The following is a 17,452-nucleotide window of genomic DNA, read 5'->3' on the forward strand; positions in this document are numbered from 1 at the left end:
TAATAATTCATGCAAATTATTCCTCAACTTTATCACACCGCTGTTCACGATGTTTCATCAAAACCTGGAATGTATTACATGGAAATTTTAAATGAAATATTAATGCCCCTTGCAGGGAAGTTGAGTCATTCATTAAAATAACAAATTTTCACTTGAAGCCAAGAACTACAAAAGTTCAACCTGTTACAAAAATTACAGACTAAATCTGAGAGTGATTTTTCAGGGAACTTTTCTGTATGTCCAGCTAGATCCAGACTTATGGTTAAATTAAAGAATTAGTTTCCCACATGGCCAAATCACACACACGACTTAGATGTTTTGAAGTTATTGTTCGTCGTAATTTTCCTGCACTAATTTAACCTTTTCATTGATATTATATAACATCATTCTGTTAATACAGATGTTTCTAAGATGATAAACTGATCAAATATTATAGCACAAAGTCGAATATTCAGATCAAATCTGATTTTGTTTTTGCAGTATAAAATAATTAGGTTTTATTTCATTTTACCAGGAGAGCGAGCTGGAAACAAAAAGCAGAAAAGAGAGACGGATGAACAATCGGGAGGGGGGGGAAAGAAAGCCCATTACAAGCGGTAAATTTTATTATGGGATAACAGCACATAAAGCACATCTAAAATCGATGTGTCCAATGCACTTTTAATAAAGGTAATATTAAAGGTACAGTTTCTAAGTACAATATAACAACATTCATATTAGAATGAAAAGTATTTAAAAGACAACATTAAATTTCTTATTCTTCTTTACAGCTGTATTTACAAAATGAATCAAAATACTTATTTTCATATTTAAGAATCGAACAAGAAGGAGCAAAACTACATTTGTGAGTAGACTACCTGCTAAAGAGAGTTCAAAAGAGCTGGATAAAAAGGTACATGATCAGCTGTCCCCATTTAACAACAGTAGCAAACGTGTGACTTAGAAATTTGTGCCAACCACACACTAAGTTTGGGCTTTTCCAAGTTTTTTTTGTTTTTCTTTTTTCTTCTTCTTTTTTTTTTTTTGTTTGTTTTTTTATTTTTTTAATTGATTTGCATCCCTACTCCACTCACTCTTCACGTGGAGTTCTCCCCCAGCAGACTCAGGGCACAATGAACACGAAACATTAAAGAAATCCAGATGTGTTGTATTGTTGGCTTGTTTTACAAACACATACAAATGTACAACTCATCATTAAATCTTCCGTTTGCGGTCAAATAAAAAGCAGATGTACCACACATGGAACACGTAGAAACGCGAGTATGCTGTTCGTTTTTGCTTAATTATAAGAAATCCGCAAGTGAAATGTCCAGTAATATTTAACCGCGAGCATTTATTGACCGTTTGAGATCAACAGGAAACAAAATGTCCCAGTTTCTGAAACAAGGTGGGGGGGGGGGGTGTGACACTCTAAACAGACCATCTATACATTAAAACTCTTCAACATAACCAAGTGAAAACAATGAACACATGAAGAACAAGAAAAGAAAATATCCGAAGAGCATTTTTTTAAGCATGTGAAAAGTCATCCTCTTGTACAAAATACATTGCCACTTCAGTACACATTTGGGGGGGAAAAAAAAACACAAAAAAAGACAATCAAACCCATGTATGCATTTTGTTACACCGAGAGGCACTCAGTGTGAAAACGTTGCGTATTATTGCGAGCATATCCTCACTGATATTTGCTACAAAGTAGAGAAAAACAAACAAACAAACAAACAAAAAAGGTCAACTTTGTCTTGAAATGGCAATCCTTTCATGGACATTTTTAACACTTCATGTAGTGCAAAAAGCTCTATGCCACTGGTCTGAAGAAACAAACGTTTCAGGGGTGGGGAATAAAGAAAACGTACCGCGACTCAGTTTGATGAAATCCAAGCATCGCTTCCCTTCAAGTGAGGGACAATGAAGACACAGGAGGAAAACGGTATCTTAAAGCGACAGCTCAGACCATAGGGAAGTGTGGTTCTGTGGAACGGTTATGAGCAACAATATCTTACCTGTTGTAGATAGCTCTTCGAACCACTTCGGTTTAAAGAAAGAGTGACAAACTAATGGCTAATCCGAGCAAGGCCAAAACCAAAGTGGAATATTGTCATTCTAAAACACAACTAAAAATACAAAAAAAAAAAAAAAATCATAGCAGTTCACGTGAACTTCTTTTTCTAAACATTTATGCCATCATCAATTTCACATCACTCGGCTGTTTACGCAGAATTCCAGCAGCAGTCTGGGGCGTAGCGCAATATTTGTGCTGTGTGAAACTGACAACCATTTAAAGGTTCACAGCCTACAAAAACAAGTTTTTCAGATTGGTGTTTTAAAATGGCAAATAATCCACTTTGGTCTTGTCAATGTCAGATTTAAACTTTATTCTTCTGAACCGAGACTGTTCAACGGGCTATCTACAAAAGGTAAGACATTATCTGCTCGTAGTCTTTCCACATAACTCCGCTTCAAAAGATGTATACCATGCCTTTAAAACCTGACAAACTATAGCCTCAGTGAGTGGTTTAATTTTTGTTTTTCTTTACAATCAGACAAAGAAAAAAAAAAAAAAACACAATACTGCTGTTTCCGTTTGAATACGTTCCCCCAAACCAGAAAAGCAACCTTAAATAGCTTGTTATTTAGTTAGTTTTGCTATAAGTCAGAAGGAAATAAGTGCCTTATCCCAGGGCTAGCACACTGATACAGGTACTGGCTGGGTAAATTTTTAACCACTATCATTTTTTAATCAGCATTATCATTTGTTGAGTCCTATTAGTAATAATACATTAATAAGCAGTGAAATTATTGAACTAATAGGGCATCCAGGCTTAGGAATCAATACTTGGTTCACAAAATTAACTTACATAGCACCACACTTTAGGGCAACACAAAATCAAATGTCAGCACACCCCTTTTTTTTTTAAATCAAACTAATCCTAAAGAAGGGAAGCAAATAGAAACAGTTTTATCGTACAATACGATGCAATCGATAAACAGATAAATATTTTCATCGGGTAGGCCTTAAGTAGCAGTATTTTCCTCTTACCTATACAGACAGAAGTTACAACGCTACCTTTATACACATGATCAATAATATTATTAAATATGGTGAACAGACAGCCGAGAATGAGGGAGAAAGTGAAGAAATAAACAGAAACAGTATACAGGCCGTGTCAAGTTCTCCACCCGGGAACAGAACTGGTCAAATATACAGATGATATATATATTAAAAAAAAATCTACTAAATCAACACAAATAAACCAAATAGTGATAAATAAGAGGTGTATTTACATGCAGATGCTCAGAGACTCTTTATGCACAAAAAGAATGAAAAAGAATACACTGACATATATTATTGCTTGACATTCAATTATGGCTAAAAGTTGCTTGTTTGTTTATTTTTTTTTAACTATATTCTTAATTTTACTTAATCATAAATCCTTATCAGCTGTGCTTTGGAGAGAGAAAAAAAAAGAGTTTCAATAAAACGCAATGACAAAATTTTTAATTCTGGGCAACACACTGGCAAGTCTAAGCGTGACATAACACCGATCTGCACAATTTACGGTCAAGAGGGGCTCGAGTCTGCTTTTATTTTATTATTTCTTTCTTTTTTTTTTAAAAAAAAGGGCAAGAATTTATTAAAGTTCAGGGTTCTGGCCCGACAGATAGCGAAAGCCTGTTTATAGGCTGTGAAGCTGGTCAATGGTCGCCCCACAGAGTTTTACAGACCGCTGAATTGCTGAAGGCGTTATGTTACGCTTTTCAAAAAACCTACACTTATTATGGATGGATCAAGCTCAGCGTTATCAAAACGTTTTTTGATTTATATATATATATATATAATTTTTTTTAAAGAGTTTTAATTCTCCTTTTAAAAAGTCCAAAATAAAATCCGAACCTCTTCGTTCACATGACCCTGTTCCTCTGTAATTATTAAAGCCTTGTCTGGGGGTTTATTTTATTCACACACGGTGAGAACAAACACACACACATACGCACACACTATTGCTTCTTCTTCTTTTTTTTTTTTTTTTATACAAAAAGACACCATAGCAGAGACAGAATGAACAGCACATTTTACTGTTTACTAAACACTGATTGAATAGCACACATAGCATCAATTGCTTACTTAAACTGGGTGCATCTCAGATGAGAGTATTAAAAAATAATGAAAACCTTTCAGGCGTAGTTTATAATTAGACACAAGTACTCATGTGTTTGATGATCACTTTCTGTTCTCCACTCTTGGTCGCCACCGTGGAGAGAGGAAAAGCAGACTGAATGGAGCTTTTTATTTCTTATAAACACACTGGATGAACAAAGCCAATTCGAAAAAGGCTGATAACTGCAATGTAGAGACCCGTAATTGTAACGCAAGGCATATTGCTTGTTAGATTTTGCAGAACGCACGACAAAGCCACTCGTCGAGGTCAGAGAACTGACATTTTGACCTTTTTTTCGGCGGCAGACTTTAGCTGATCACATTTTGACAAAGCACTCGGCTGCGAATGTGACTACAAAGCGGCGTCACAACAGGCTGAAAATAGAACCCTTTTGTAAACCGTTTAAAGGCGGTCGGCCAAATCTGAAGTTTCTGTTTTATGTCCAGGGACTGGAGTCCAAAAAGGAAGAAAAAAAACAATAAAACAAAACAAAAAAAAAAAAAAAAGAAAAGCGTTCAGCCAAGCTCCTCCTTGTCCACCGAGGGCTTTTAAAAGACATTTTTACGGAGCTAATCGAAAGCTTTGAGCTGCATCTTCATCCGACCTGTTTCCTCCCTGAGCGTTCGCGCCTCATCTTTTTTTGTTTGCTGCTCTTAAACCTGGATTGTCTTGCAGTGTTTCCAGACTGGGTTTGTTTGCTCTGAGACTGAGGTTATCTAGTCATAGAGGGCTTGTGCATATTCAAAAAGAAAGAAAAAACAAAAAGAGAGAGCATCGGATCATAACAGGTACAGCAGATCTACAATAACAACAGAATCAGTATTGCATAAGAATATTTGGTTTTCTAACAAAGAGGGTAATTATTTGTAAAAAACCCTGATGACACCATTTGAAATCAGTTTTTTTTTAAAATCTGACTGGAAATGTTTCGTAGTGAAAAACTGCAGTAAAAATAATGGGGTTTGTTTTCTTCTCCTTTTTTGTCCATTAATGATTTTTTTTTTCTTTAACTTGGGTGGAGGTCCCTGTATGGATATCAGAAACGCAAAATTTTGAACAACTCAGTGTCGAACATTGAAATCTTAATTTCTTCCCAAGGATCATCCCTGAAACAAATATTAAAAAAAGTCAACTAAACACAATGAATACAAATGTCTTTTCAAACAAGAAGGAAATAAAATAAAGTAAAACTCTTCCCTGAGGGGTGACAGCACAAGGCATTAATGTCTTGTACAAATTGCACGGCAGAGGAATGATAGTGTGCAAACAGAAAAAAAAAAAAAAAAAGGAAAGAAAAACAAACTTGATTTTACGTTACAGTTGGTGACATGACGTATTAACATGCTTCGCTGGGTTTCTAAAGGGATATCACTTTTTTCTTCTTATCTTTTTCCTCTGTTGTTATTTTTCTTAAAAGATATTTCTAGAAGCCGCTACTCGGATTGCTGGAATGTCTTCGGAATTCATTCTACATTAAAAACGAGTAGACTGAAAAAGCGGAAGCAACGACTACTGTTTGGCACAACCAGGGGTCTTTTTTTTTTTTTCTTCGTTTTTTTTTCTTTAAAAAAAAAAAAACCCACTTTACTACCACACTGACGAGAAAAGACACACTCAACAAAACAGAAGCACAACAACAAAGCGTTCTGAAAATAGCACTTGTCCTACCGTTTTTCTGCTTCTCCCCCTAATCACACAAACAACAGCTAGTCTAATTATTGCAGGGATACAGTTAAGTGCTACCTGACATCTTTTTTTTTTGTCCTCCACTCCCTCTGTCTCTTTCGTGAGTTTATTAACCAAAAACAAGTTACAAAAATAGAAGCTTTACTACCAGACAAGGCTTTGAATATTCACGTTCCCTTTGCGGTTTTCTTCTGTTCAGGCGTTGCTGGGCTCAGGCTTAGGTGAGAAGGCAGAAAATCACTCTTTATACAAAAACCTCCCACTAAAACCCTTTAAACAAAGGGTCAACACACATGTCCTGTCAGAGCGGTCCGCTGCTGTTTGCTTGTTGTATATTTAACTTCCACTAGGTGGAACAGTTGGATTACATTCTGAGTGTTTTCTCGAACACGCAGCTATTCAGGGTCAATTTTTGTCAGTAAACTAACCATTTTTAACCTTCTTCACATATTGTGAGGTTATCCAAAATTATATTGGAACCAGATAATTTAAAACCTATAATAGCACGATCAAACCAAATTATAATCCCTTTTTTTTTTAGTTTGGAAAAAGAGCCAGGGCTGATCAGAGCTCTAATTTGTGCTCGCTGACTAAAAACTGCATTGAAGTTTTTTTTTTTTTAATAAGGCAGCACACTGGCAGTTTTCGTAGGAAAAAAGATAAAGGAGTGACTCTATCTCGCCTTCTCATCTGTGCCTTGAAAAAAACAACAACAAAAAAAACAAAAAACAAAATCAAAATCCAGCAGCCGCACCAGCCCTCCTAACGGACGTCCCGAACACTTCTAGACAAATATCATCTGCAGCTCTCCACACTAACCTCTGTGACCATGATTCAGTTTGTATTTCTTGTGCACATGCAAACACATCACTAGGTAAATATACAAGTCTTAAATTAAAGAAAGGTGTAAATAAAAGTGCCTTATCAAGTCAACAATTAAGAATGGTCTAACTACTAATATCATACATGTTATTTAAAATAGATTCTATAAACATTACTTTTTTTCTGTATAGTAAGTACTTATGACCATTTACCCTGTAGTACATTATTATAAAACAGGTGGAATGGACCCTTTTCGTTGCGTCGGTGCGCTGTGCTTCTTCAGGGCACCTGTCCGGAGAGGGATTAATAGCAGATGGCCTTACATGATTTTCACTATGCAACAATGGTGGATGGAGTCTTTGACAACTAAAATCATTGCGTTTTCATTAGAATTACCAGAATTCTAGGCTTCTTCTTCTTCTTTTTTTTTTTCTGTTTTTTTTTAAGCGATTGTCCTTAGAGAGGCGCCGATTGCATCACCATGCCAGTGGAACCTCCCCACAAAGTTGCTGTGAGTTTTCATTCCAAGCACTGCGTCCCAAAAAAACAAAACAAAACAAAACAAACAAACAAACAAACAAAAAAAAAAACAAGAGAGAGAGAGAGAGAGAGAGAAAGAAAAACGGCTGAACTTGACCAAAATGTGCGCACCGATCAGTTGTTTTATTCCAGTTTAAAGTTTGACTGTGAACACACTAAAACTGTTTAAGGAGTGCAAGCTGGTAAATAATACTGATGTGGCCATCTTCTAAATGAAACCATGTTTTAATAGTTGTTTCTATCCACTGAGAGCTAATGACAGTGGGACTGAACACTGGTGAAAATACAGTACGTGAACGAACGAAACAGCAAGTTCTACTTTAGAAAAGCGCATAAAAGGGTCAAGTTCAGCCAAACAGAAGTTATTTGTTCCTATCTCCTTTTCACGTCCCCCGTCGGGTGCCGGGTCCGACGTGTCGTCCAAAGAGAGCTAAACTGAACAAAGTAAACCTTCACGATCAACTCCCCAAAGCCCTCCCCCATCGGATGTAAAAGAAAAAAGTTGATCAGCGTGCCATCTGTCCGCTCCGGTTTTTGTGCAGGGCACCAGTAAAGTGTCTCAGATTCCACCTCCACGTCCCCTCCTCGCCCTCCCCGCTCCCCCTCCTCCACACTCCCCACATCACGGTGGGCGCACTGGCACCTGGCGGGGGAGGGGGACGCTACCCATCGACGGGCATGGACTGCTCAAAGTCTGATCCGAACAGCTCCTTGTATAAGGGGGGGAAGTGGGCACGCACAATGTCTGGGTATATTGCTTTGAAAGCCGTGAGCTTCTCTGTATGCCTACTGCACAGCGCTCGCAGTGTCGACACTTTGCATATCAACTGTGGAGAGAAAGAGAGGAGACAGGCTGTTTAGATTCACAACGAGGCAAGGACATAGAGCAATTGTAGTGAACAAAAAAAAAAAAAAAAAGGGAAAACACTCCTCCCTACAGTGTTTTCTGTCCCACACAGGGGGCAAACACACTTGCAAATATTGAGACAAGCACTCAGGCGCAAGGAAAACCTGACACTTTACATTAAAGAGCTGATACAATTGATAAATTGCCACTTCTCTGCTGATAAAAAGGAATTTCCCGGTGCTTTATGAATGCTTCCCCTGAAATCTCTGTTCACTTAATTTAATATAGTAAAAGTGGTTCCAGGCCTGTGGATAAGGATCCTAAACAGTACGATATTATGCCGCTACAAGCTTAGCAGACAGCCACTTTCAGGGATAATGGATGTACAGCTTTGTACCTTTGTAAGTATACCATCCTCTCTGTGGTTCTTTTGCAAAACGTGCTGAAGGGCCAGCTGGATCTTCTGCTGGAGTTTCTCCACTTTCACTTTCTCCTGGAGCCAGGATCGGTCTACAGAGGTAAACAATCATAGATTTAATTACAGTAAAACACAAGGAAACATTTTAATTATAAATATGAGACTGTTAGTTAAAATAGACAACAACAACAAAAAACCAGGAGGACAGCAGTGTTCATTGTTGTGGTGAGTGACTGGGTGTTTGGTTGTTTTTTTTTTGTTTTTTTTTGGTGCTGTGACTGACACCTACCAGCAGACATCAACACAAAGGCAGAGAACAGGGCGATCTCATCCTCAGACAGGTGCATAGAACACAAGTTTTTCCCAAACTCGAAGACGGAGCTGATCAAGTCGTCACAGCCTGCCACAGCAAAGGACACAGAGAAGGGGGCTCAGGATGAGGAAGACCAAAGAACAACATTCACTCTTGATCTTTATTGGGAGAAAGGCACACGAGGAGGAAGGGGGGAAGGGTGGGGAGGAGGAGGAGGAGGAGGAAGGGGATGAAAAAGAGCAGCATGCTGACAGCACATGGGAGCGTCTTAAGAACAGGAAATGCTTTTACTGAGTTTTGCCTCCCAGACGAGTCACTTTTGGCAGTTGGGTGGTGTTATGCAAGCTAAAATGAGGTCACTATTGAGGCTTTTAGTTAAATCAATTATTGGGGACAGAGAGAGACAGGCAGATGCCACTGCGGCTCGGGAAGCCCATCACTCTCCCTCCTCCTCCCTGCCCGCTGCTGTCCCCTCTGTCTGTTAGAGGGACACTGGGACAGAAACTAATATCCACACAGAGTTATAGAGAACAATAAACTCTCTAAAAAACAGAAATGCACATGTTTACAGCCACTATGGGACATATTTACTATTTTCCCTGTCAAATGACAGTTGATAACCCACGTAAATCCACATTGGAGGATCACGGTAAAAAATAATGACAGTCAAACACGATGGCTATTTGCTTTCGCCTGAGATGTTTTATGTCAGACTATCAGTGATAGTTTTGATGGCACTCTCCCTAAAGACACTCCGTCTGGCTTTATTTATTCCACAGTTACATGAGCCATATGCAGCAGAGCCTCACTAACATCTCTGTTCTACCATAAATAACCGCTGAAGAGACAGAAATGCCAGGTGAGGACGGGATGAGTGCTCAGTGTTTGCTTCCAGGCCTTCGGCACCGCGCACAAAAAAGAACAGCCGACTCTAATTTTGGCTGTAACACCAAGGAAAGGGGAGAGAGACACTGTAAGGAAACAAACAGCAGCTCATCCAAATGTGCATCCACACACACACACACACACATGCCTGCACCCACTCCACTTACCTAATGACTTGAACACATCAGGTCCGGCATATTTTCCATCAAAATAGACTGTGTTGTTTTGCGAGTCAAAGGCACGGCACATTCTGACAAACACAACTTCCAGAGAGCCTGTGGAGACAGACAGAAACAAGATGCCAAATCTGAGCTTTTTTTTTTTTTTCCTTTCCACACATCAGTCAGGGGTGCAAAACACATGATTATGCTTTGTGCTAATCTTCCACAATAAGAAAAAACAAGCACTTTGAAATAGAGAGGCTTGTTGTCAGATAGGAAAAAAAATTGCCTCGGCAGATGAAAACATCATTGACAAGAAAGCTATTCTTCCACAATGTCATGCTGAGCAAAAATAAGGGGTAACACCACTTATTCGTTTTAGCTAAAAACGTATTTAAAAGATACAATGTGTAGTAGCACTCTGCGGGAGTGGATAAGACAAAGAGCATGTAACAGAACCTATTTTTGCCTGGAAGGGAGATGCTGTTTCATTATTTATTTTGGTTGTTAAAAAGGATAGTTATGATACTTTAAAATGAGGTTTTGTGGAAAAATCATTAACAATTAATATCTTACCTGTTATAGATATCTCTTTGGATTACTTCGGTTTGGAGAAATAGAGTTTAATTCTGACTGGATTGATGAGCTAATGGCTAGTTTAAGTGGGGTGAAAACCGAAGTGGATTACTGCTATTTAAGAACAACTTGAATCCCAAAAATCCTTTAGAGATTCAAGCCAACACCGTTTTATAAAACTTTACATCTCAATTAATTTTGTATTATACAGCAGCAGCAAAAATCCATTATGATCTTGGCCTCGTTCAGACTAGCCATAAGCTCATCAGGCTGGTCAGACTTATTACTCCAAACTCAGGACTTTCAAAAATTTTATCTACAGCAGGTAAGATATTAATTGTACATCACCTTTCCACAGGATCCCACTTCAAAAAGTTCTGATCTATTGCTTTATTGTAGCGAAATGTCCAGGAAAAGATCAAGCAAAGTTTTTGTTTGCGGCACGTGAAGCAGCTACTTGTGTTTTGTGCATAAACACAGCTGACAAAAAAGCCAGAGCGGCATTACATGTAGTGTTCTGTGAATACATCTTCAGGAGTGCCGCCTGAACAGACTTCTTCTGTCTTGGGGAAAACAGAGCGAAAAGGCAGCAGGCACATTATCAGAGCTCAGGAACTTATCTAATGTCGTGTCCGTCTCTGCTGTGGATGTAATGAACAGAGGGAAAACAGGGAGAGACAGAGGAGGGAGGGGGAAACAGGCGGGGTGGGGTCTCTTGTCTGTGACACTGTCTGTGCGTGTGAAGAGGAGAGCGTTGTGCAGTCAGGTCAGCTACAACCCTTGTGACAATGCCAGAGAGGGGCGGTAGTGGTGGTGGTGGTGGTGGTGGGTGTTTTTGACGGCAGCGGGCCATGTTGACAGGCTGTCATACCTGCTTTCAGCAGCACTATCTGATCGTTCTGACACAGCTCCATGAAGCCGTCGATGCGCTTGGCAAACTCCACCACATACTGAATGGCCTCTGTTATTTTGATAGCACACAGCTGCCACATGACTTCCCGGGGCTGTGAACAGATAGGACAGAGAACGGGTTATCTGCGTTAAAAACAAAGGTTTTGATAATTGCCAAGGAGACCCAGGTTGTAATAAACGATTACCTTGCTCTGGTAGCTCTCCACCTCCTCCTGAAGGAAAGCCTGCCAGGTCATCTGCTGCAGCTCTTCTCTCAGATACTGACAGGTCTCCATGTGCGACTTTGAGATGTTCTGGGCCAGGTGCTCTGAAACGCAACCGTCATCACAAACCCAGATGATTACATTTGAGATCTGAAAGTTACTCACAGGGCTATGTGAAAGTGAAGACCTCAGTGATGAAATATGCCACAGGAAAAGAAGATTTATTTACTGAGCTCTCATGAAGGAGGGGGGGGGGAGGCGGATACGCGTGGGCTTTTTTGGGGAGAAAGCTTGTTGACATTTCCTTATACTGCCTGCAGGAAGCTCATAGCTTAAGGTTGAAGCGAAGCCAATCTAGTTATGACACAAATGCATGGAAATGGGGGGAGGGGCGCCACACTACTCACTAAAACAAAGGTCACGTTTTTTCTCTGAGAGAAATATTGAGTGTAAGAATTTAAATGGTTTTGAAAACACATCTGTTAAAAGGAGTTCCTAGGCACAGGGGAGCCTAAAAAAATGATTTCCCCAGACGCCTGCCCTGCTGGATCCTGATTGGCCCTAATTAATGGAAACTAATTACAAAAAAGAGGCTCTTTTAATGAGTGTTGGAGATGAGTCTCCAACCTCCTGCTATTTTAAGCAACCTTTGTGTCGTTTGCCCCACGGTTGAGTTGTTCTCCCCCCCCCCTCCGTTTTACCATCTCTCCTTTAACCTCTCCCTTTCTCTCCTGCTCCTTACCTAGTTCAGCCATAGAAACGGTTGGGGAGATCTCTCCATTGGTGAAGGAGCAGTAGGGGAAGAAGCCAGAGCCGGGGGCAAAGTCGCAGATGGGCTCCGGCTTGATGCCATTGATGTCCAAGCCGGACTGGTCTGGAGACGGCTGGATGTCCAGGTAGAAGCTGCTCACCGCCGAGTCTGGTTTGCTGCCATCGGGAGTGTGACCGTCCATGTAGCCACTGAGGTCATCGTGGAGCTCTGTGAGGCCGTTGGCCGAGAGGCCGTAGCTGGGTGTGAGCGGCTCTGCTTCTCCGGGCTGCTGTTGGTGGTCGCGCTGCTGCTGCTGCAGCCGGTGCTTCTGGACCTCAGCGTACAGGCTGTCCCGCTGCTTCTTTGACATGCGGCCAAACTTCACCGCTGTTCCAAGCGAGACGAAACAAGTGTGAGAAGCAAGCCAGACAATGAAGTAATACAAATAAAACTAATTCTAATCTGTTAATTTTTACATGCAAGCGTCGCTTCTTCACAGAATGTTAAGAGAATATAGTTTTTCCCAGAATAAAAACCATTTCAAATGCATATTAATTTTTTAAGCTGAAATATTATAATTTAAATGATGGCAAAGTGTGCCTTATTCAGTCTTAAGATGTACTCTAAAAAGAGGAACCGCTGATCAACACATAAAATTATCAAGTTAAAATTATTTCAGACCGTATTTAACAGTTGATCTCAAATAGTTGAATTAATAAAAGTTATTCACATCCCTCTGGTAATATGTTACCATAAATGTTTTGACTAAGATAATATATTGCTGCCAAATAATTGCCACAATACTAAGACTACTGTAGGCACTGCAATCAATAAAAATAACCTATGAGCACCAAACCAAAACAAGTTCACTTTGTTTAAACTGTGAAACAGTGAGAAACAGGACAAAAAAGCTAAACAATGCAAGCCCCCAAAAAACTTTTTTCCATTAACATATTGAAAATAAATATTACAATTTTGATGTGTTGAAAACATTGTTGTTTTTTATATGTGTACAAACAAAAAATGTGTTAAATTATTGTGATTTTACAAAAGTTTTTGCAGTTGGTATTATTCATTGAGTTCATGAAAAACAAACAAAAAAGAGCACAATCCACTTTGGTCTTGGTTCAGACTAGCCATTAGCTCATCAATCGGGTCAGAATTAAATCCTATTTTTTAAATTAAGGTCAATCAAAGAGTTACCTATAACACAGGGGTGGGCAATCCTGGTCCTCAAGGGCCACTATCCTGCATGTTTTCCTTGTTTCCCTGCTCCAACACACCTGATTCAGTGGTTAAATCACCTCTTCATGTTCTGCAGAAGCCTGATAATCACCCATTGATTCAAATCAGGTGTGTTGGAGCAGAGAAACAAGTAAAACATGCAGGATGGTGGCCCTGAGGACCAGGATTGCCCACCCCTGCTATAACAGGTAGGATATTATTTGTTCATAACTTTCTAGACTTTTAAAGACCTAAACTGTTACTGTAATGTAAAGAAATGTCAAGGACGAGAGTCTTAACAAGTGTTTGTTTGCTGCATGTGAAGCAACAAATACAAATGGTTGTGTTTTATTTAGACTAAACTATATTTATTCACACTTACACTACACAGGAAAAACAGCCATTTGTAGATTTGTGATTCCATTAAGTGACACTCTGTGATCTTTTAAAGGTAACTTTTAGACTAAAAAACATCAGCAATAAGCTTTATGCACCATCACTTTGATACACAGGACTGTACCAAAAAGGAATATCTCAAATTTAAGAAGGGATTGTTAAAAATAACATGAAACGTGGATAAAAAAAAAGCTTATCAGTCAGTCAAATCAAAGACAGTTGTTGCCTCCTGTTTTAGGGTTTCCAGACTAAACACGGTTGTTGAGAATAAGACTCCTTGGCCTGGCAGTAAGTTAGGCAGTAACAGAGTGTGTGTGTGTTTCTATGAACAGTAAAAGAAACGTGTGGCGCGGCGCAGAGGAGAGCGCGGGCATTTGGACTCTGGTGTGTTCGATGAAGGTAAGCGTCACCTTCATCTATCCTAAATGTGTGTGTGAGACTTTGTGTAATACAATGGCTCATACACAGTGGGAACACACTTATATGTTCATTCACATTCATGAATATGTCAGTGCATGAAGGTGTGCCAGGCTACACAAATGTACATGATATATATATATATATATCACAGCTCAGTTCTGTTCAGAAACAGCCTCCTTGGTCCAGTCTAGTCTGGACCTGTCTGACAAAGATGGAGCGCTCCTGCCTGTGTGCTCCCATTACTGTATCTGAGCTGCAGCAGCAGCAATAATAACACCCTCTAACGACCTCCTGTTTTATAAAAACCGGGTTTCTCTTACAGCAACAAATTAAGCCCACAGACTAAGTGTTCGCCCACTAGTGGCAGATGATGAACATAAATGGATATGTTCTCAGGTGCTCATGAGTAAATTCTTGGTGAATTGTTGTGTTCCTTTCAGAAATAACAACATCGTCTCATTAAGTCTCTGAGGCTGCATCTTTATGTGTCTCTCCATTAGGATTTAACCTTAACACAGCAAAAAGCTTAAAATTAACTGGTTCCATCTTGTGATTTATTCCATTTACAGTAAATAAAAGAAAGACACAGGAGCCTCATCCTGACCTTCTTCACCTCACACCATCTCGTTGCATCCACCCACTTGTTGCTCCCCTCCTCTTGAATCACTTACCATCTCGTGACATTCCCACTGCCAGGCACTTCTGCAGCCTGCAGTGTTGGCAGCGGTTGCGGCTGGTGCGGTCGATCAAGCAGTTTTTCTGACGGGGGCACGAGTAAGCTGCATTGCTCTGCTGACTCCTCCTGAAGAAGCCCTGCACATGAAAAAAAGAGGGGGGGCACGGAAACACCTTAGGTTGCTGAAAGAATCTCTGTGGGTGCAAACATCTTCTGGCACCAAAGGATCATTTTATGTCTTCATTGTGTTTTAATGCTGACAAGATTTATAGCGGACGGATAGTGATTTACTGTATTCCTAGTGGTGATATTTTTATTTCACTGCTGGCAAATTGAAATGTAACAAAACTACTGTGGTGGTATTTTCCTGACTGCTATGTTTTACTGTCTGGCATTTAAAGAGCGCTGTGTGTGTACAGCATGAGGGCGGTGTGTTTTGGGTAGGCATGATAACAGTGGATGGTATTTTTCTTCAGTGGAGTTATTAGTGTTGATTAATGCAGCGCTGGCATGCATGGTGCTAAAGCATTGCAAACGCACACCGACTGGATTCCTCATCCTTTGACTTAATGAATTGATTCCAGCACATCATTAACATGCCCCACTCTACTGCTCCATACACATATGTCTTAATTAGCTGCTCATTGGCTGTTTAATTACAAGAAAACAGCTGACAGCTGCCAAGTTGCTTTATAATGGAAGCCATTATGGAAACAGAGTAAAACTGCCAGTGACAAGCAGCACTCCTTAATAATGCAATGATTTATGGTCCAAACTTTTGTACTTGCACATATCATTAAAGGCCTTTTCTGCTTGGACTAATTAGCAATCATTAAAGATAGATTTCAGCACTTTATCCTTTAGTGTTTTATCCCTTCCAGCCCTCGTGTGAGGGAGAGGAGAGGCAGCAAGAGGAGCTGAAAGGAAGCTCTTTTTGTCCCTTGCACACACACAAACGCGCACACAGGAGCAAACAGCAAAGGTGGAAGCTGGCTGAGGAATGCTAATGATGTGCCTGGTGACAAGCACGGGGGACAAGAATACACTCCAAGCACAAATTTTCTCTCCCTGTGAATGGCTGGTGTATTTGAAACGGTACAAAAGGTGGCTTCAATAGGAGAAACACACTGTAGCAAACAGCCAACAATCTGCTGTAATTCAAAGCACTCTCCTTTTTTGATCATCCCGTTTCATGAAGAGCAGCGGCAGAAGCGAAAAGAAAGGGAAAGGAAAAGGAAAAAAACAGCAGAAAGAAAGACATGTCCCTGGGAGGAAAAAGGCAGAGCAAGGCGAAGCAATGACTATGTCCCACTAATTGTGGTTTTCTGTGATGTCTTCAGTGGTGCTTGACCACTTTAATGATCGCGCTCTGTGTGTTTACACGTTGCAGTCCCTCTCTGAATCATTGTAAAACTTCAGCAACATTTTTAGATGTTGTTTTCATTTTTCCAAGCAAGCAACTTTCTTTACCTCTTCAGGTTTTCCTGTCTTTCGCCTCTCAGCTCTTGCATCAATCTCGCCGTCACACACACACGCACACACACGTACAAACACCCATCACACTAACAGGTTCGGTCTCTTGATGCTTACCTTACAGCCTTCACATGTTATCACACCGTAATGGATGCCTGATGATTTGTCTCCACAGATCTTGCAGGGAATTATTTCGATTTGAGCTGCGGAGAAGAAAAGGAAATGAAATAAATAAATAAATAAGAGAGGGGGGAAGAAAAAAAAAATCAACATTTTGCTGTCACAAGTCGCTGTACAACGCTCTCACCATGGATCTATGTTGGTACATGAAAGAGCACAGTGCTTCTAAAAACATCTCATCCACTTGCTTTTGAAAATCTTCACTTCCACCAGAGTATTAGTGGAATATTTAGAGTGCTGTGTGTGTGTGTGTGTGTGTGTGTGTGTGTTTGTAGAGAAGGATCTGATTTTAAGTCCTCTACAACAGCCAATATAAACATGGCGTCAATTTGCAACCAAAACACCACTTACATAAGAAAAAGAAAACAGCTACTCACAGTTGTAAAATTCTACAGTAACATTAATATAAACCCTGTGCAATGACAAAAGCTCATTTAGCCGCATGAGGAAGTCCATTCCCCGGTGGAAAACCTGACTTCATGCAGTCTCTTAAAATTTCAAAACCATAAAACCCCCCCCAGGAGCAAATCCACTGCAGCCACAAAGAATCCTAACATGCCTGCTGTGCTGGATGGAGCAGCAGCAGCAGCAGCTCTGCGTGTGTAACTAAAAAGATTCCGCTCGGCTGTGGTGTTGTGCTGTTGACAGGCCTGTGATTCGCCCGCCGTTGAGGACAAAAACACAGAGAGGACAGGCCTCATCCATCGTCGCTCCCCTCTCCAGGACTGGACCACAGGGCAGCGCAAACACAACAGGCAAGAACACACAGACATCAGAGAGCGCAAGAACTCTCTGCTCGTCCCACTGAT

General features: G+C 40.2%; 1 protein-coding gene across 2 annotated transcripts in view; it reads right to left on the reverse strand.

Moving 5' to 3' along the window:
• Positions 1–984: 984 nt before the first annotated feature.
• The window catches only part of roraa (RAR-related orphan receptor A, paralog a), a 194,217-nt gene continuing 177,749 nt past the window's right edge, over positions 985–17,452 (reverse strand). For both annotated transcript variants that reach the window (XM_017406067.3, XM_017406069.3), the window contains 9 exons: positions 16,581–16,666; positions 14,986–15,127; positions 12,266–12,661; positions 11,506–11,627; positions 11,280–11,412; positions 9,839–9,946; positions 8,763–8,873; positions 8,453–8,565; positions 985–8,035 (listed from right to left, as the gene is read on the reverse strand). In XM_017406067.3, coding sequence (XP_017261556.1) covers positions 7,871–8,035; positions 8,453–8,565; positions 8,763–8,873; positions 9,839–9,946; positions 11,280–11,412; positions 11,506–11,627; positions 12,266–12,661; positions 14,986–15,127; positions 16,581–16,666 — 1,376 coding nt within the window. In that variant the 3' untranslated portion in view covers positions 985–7,870. The remainder of the gene's footprint in view (positions 8,036–8,452; positions 8,566–8,762; positions 8,874–9,838; positions 9,947–11,279; positions 11,413–11,505; positions 11,628–12,265; positions 12,662–14,985; positions 15,128–16,580; positions 16,667–17,452) is intronic.

The sequence above is a fragment of the Kryptolebias marmoratus genome, linkage group LG11 (assembly GCF_001649575.2).
Source record: "Kryptolebias marmoratus isolate JLee-2015 linkage group LG11, ASM164957v2, whole genome shotgun sequence".
Classification (NCBI taxonomy): Eukaryota; Metazoa; Chordata; class Actinopteri; order Cyprinodontiformes; family Rivulidae; genus Kryptolebias; species Kryptolebias marmoratus.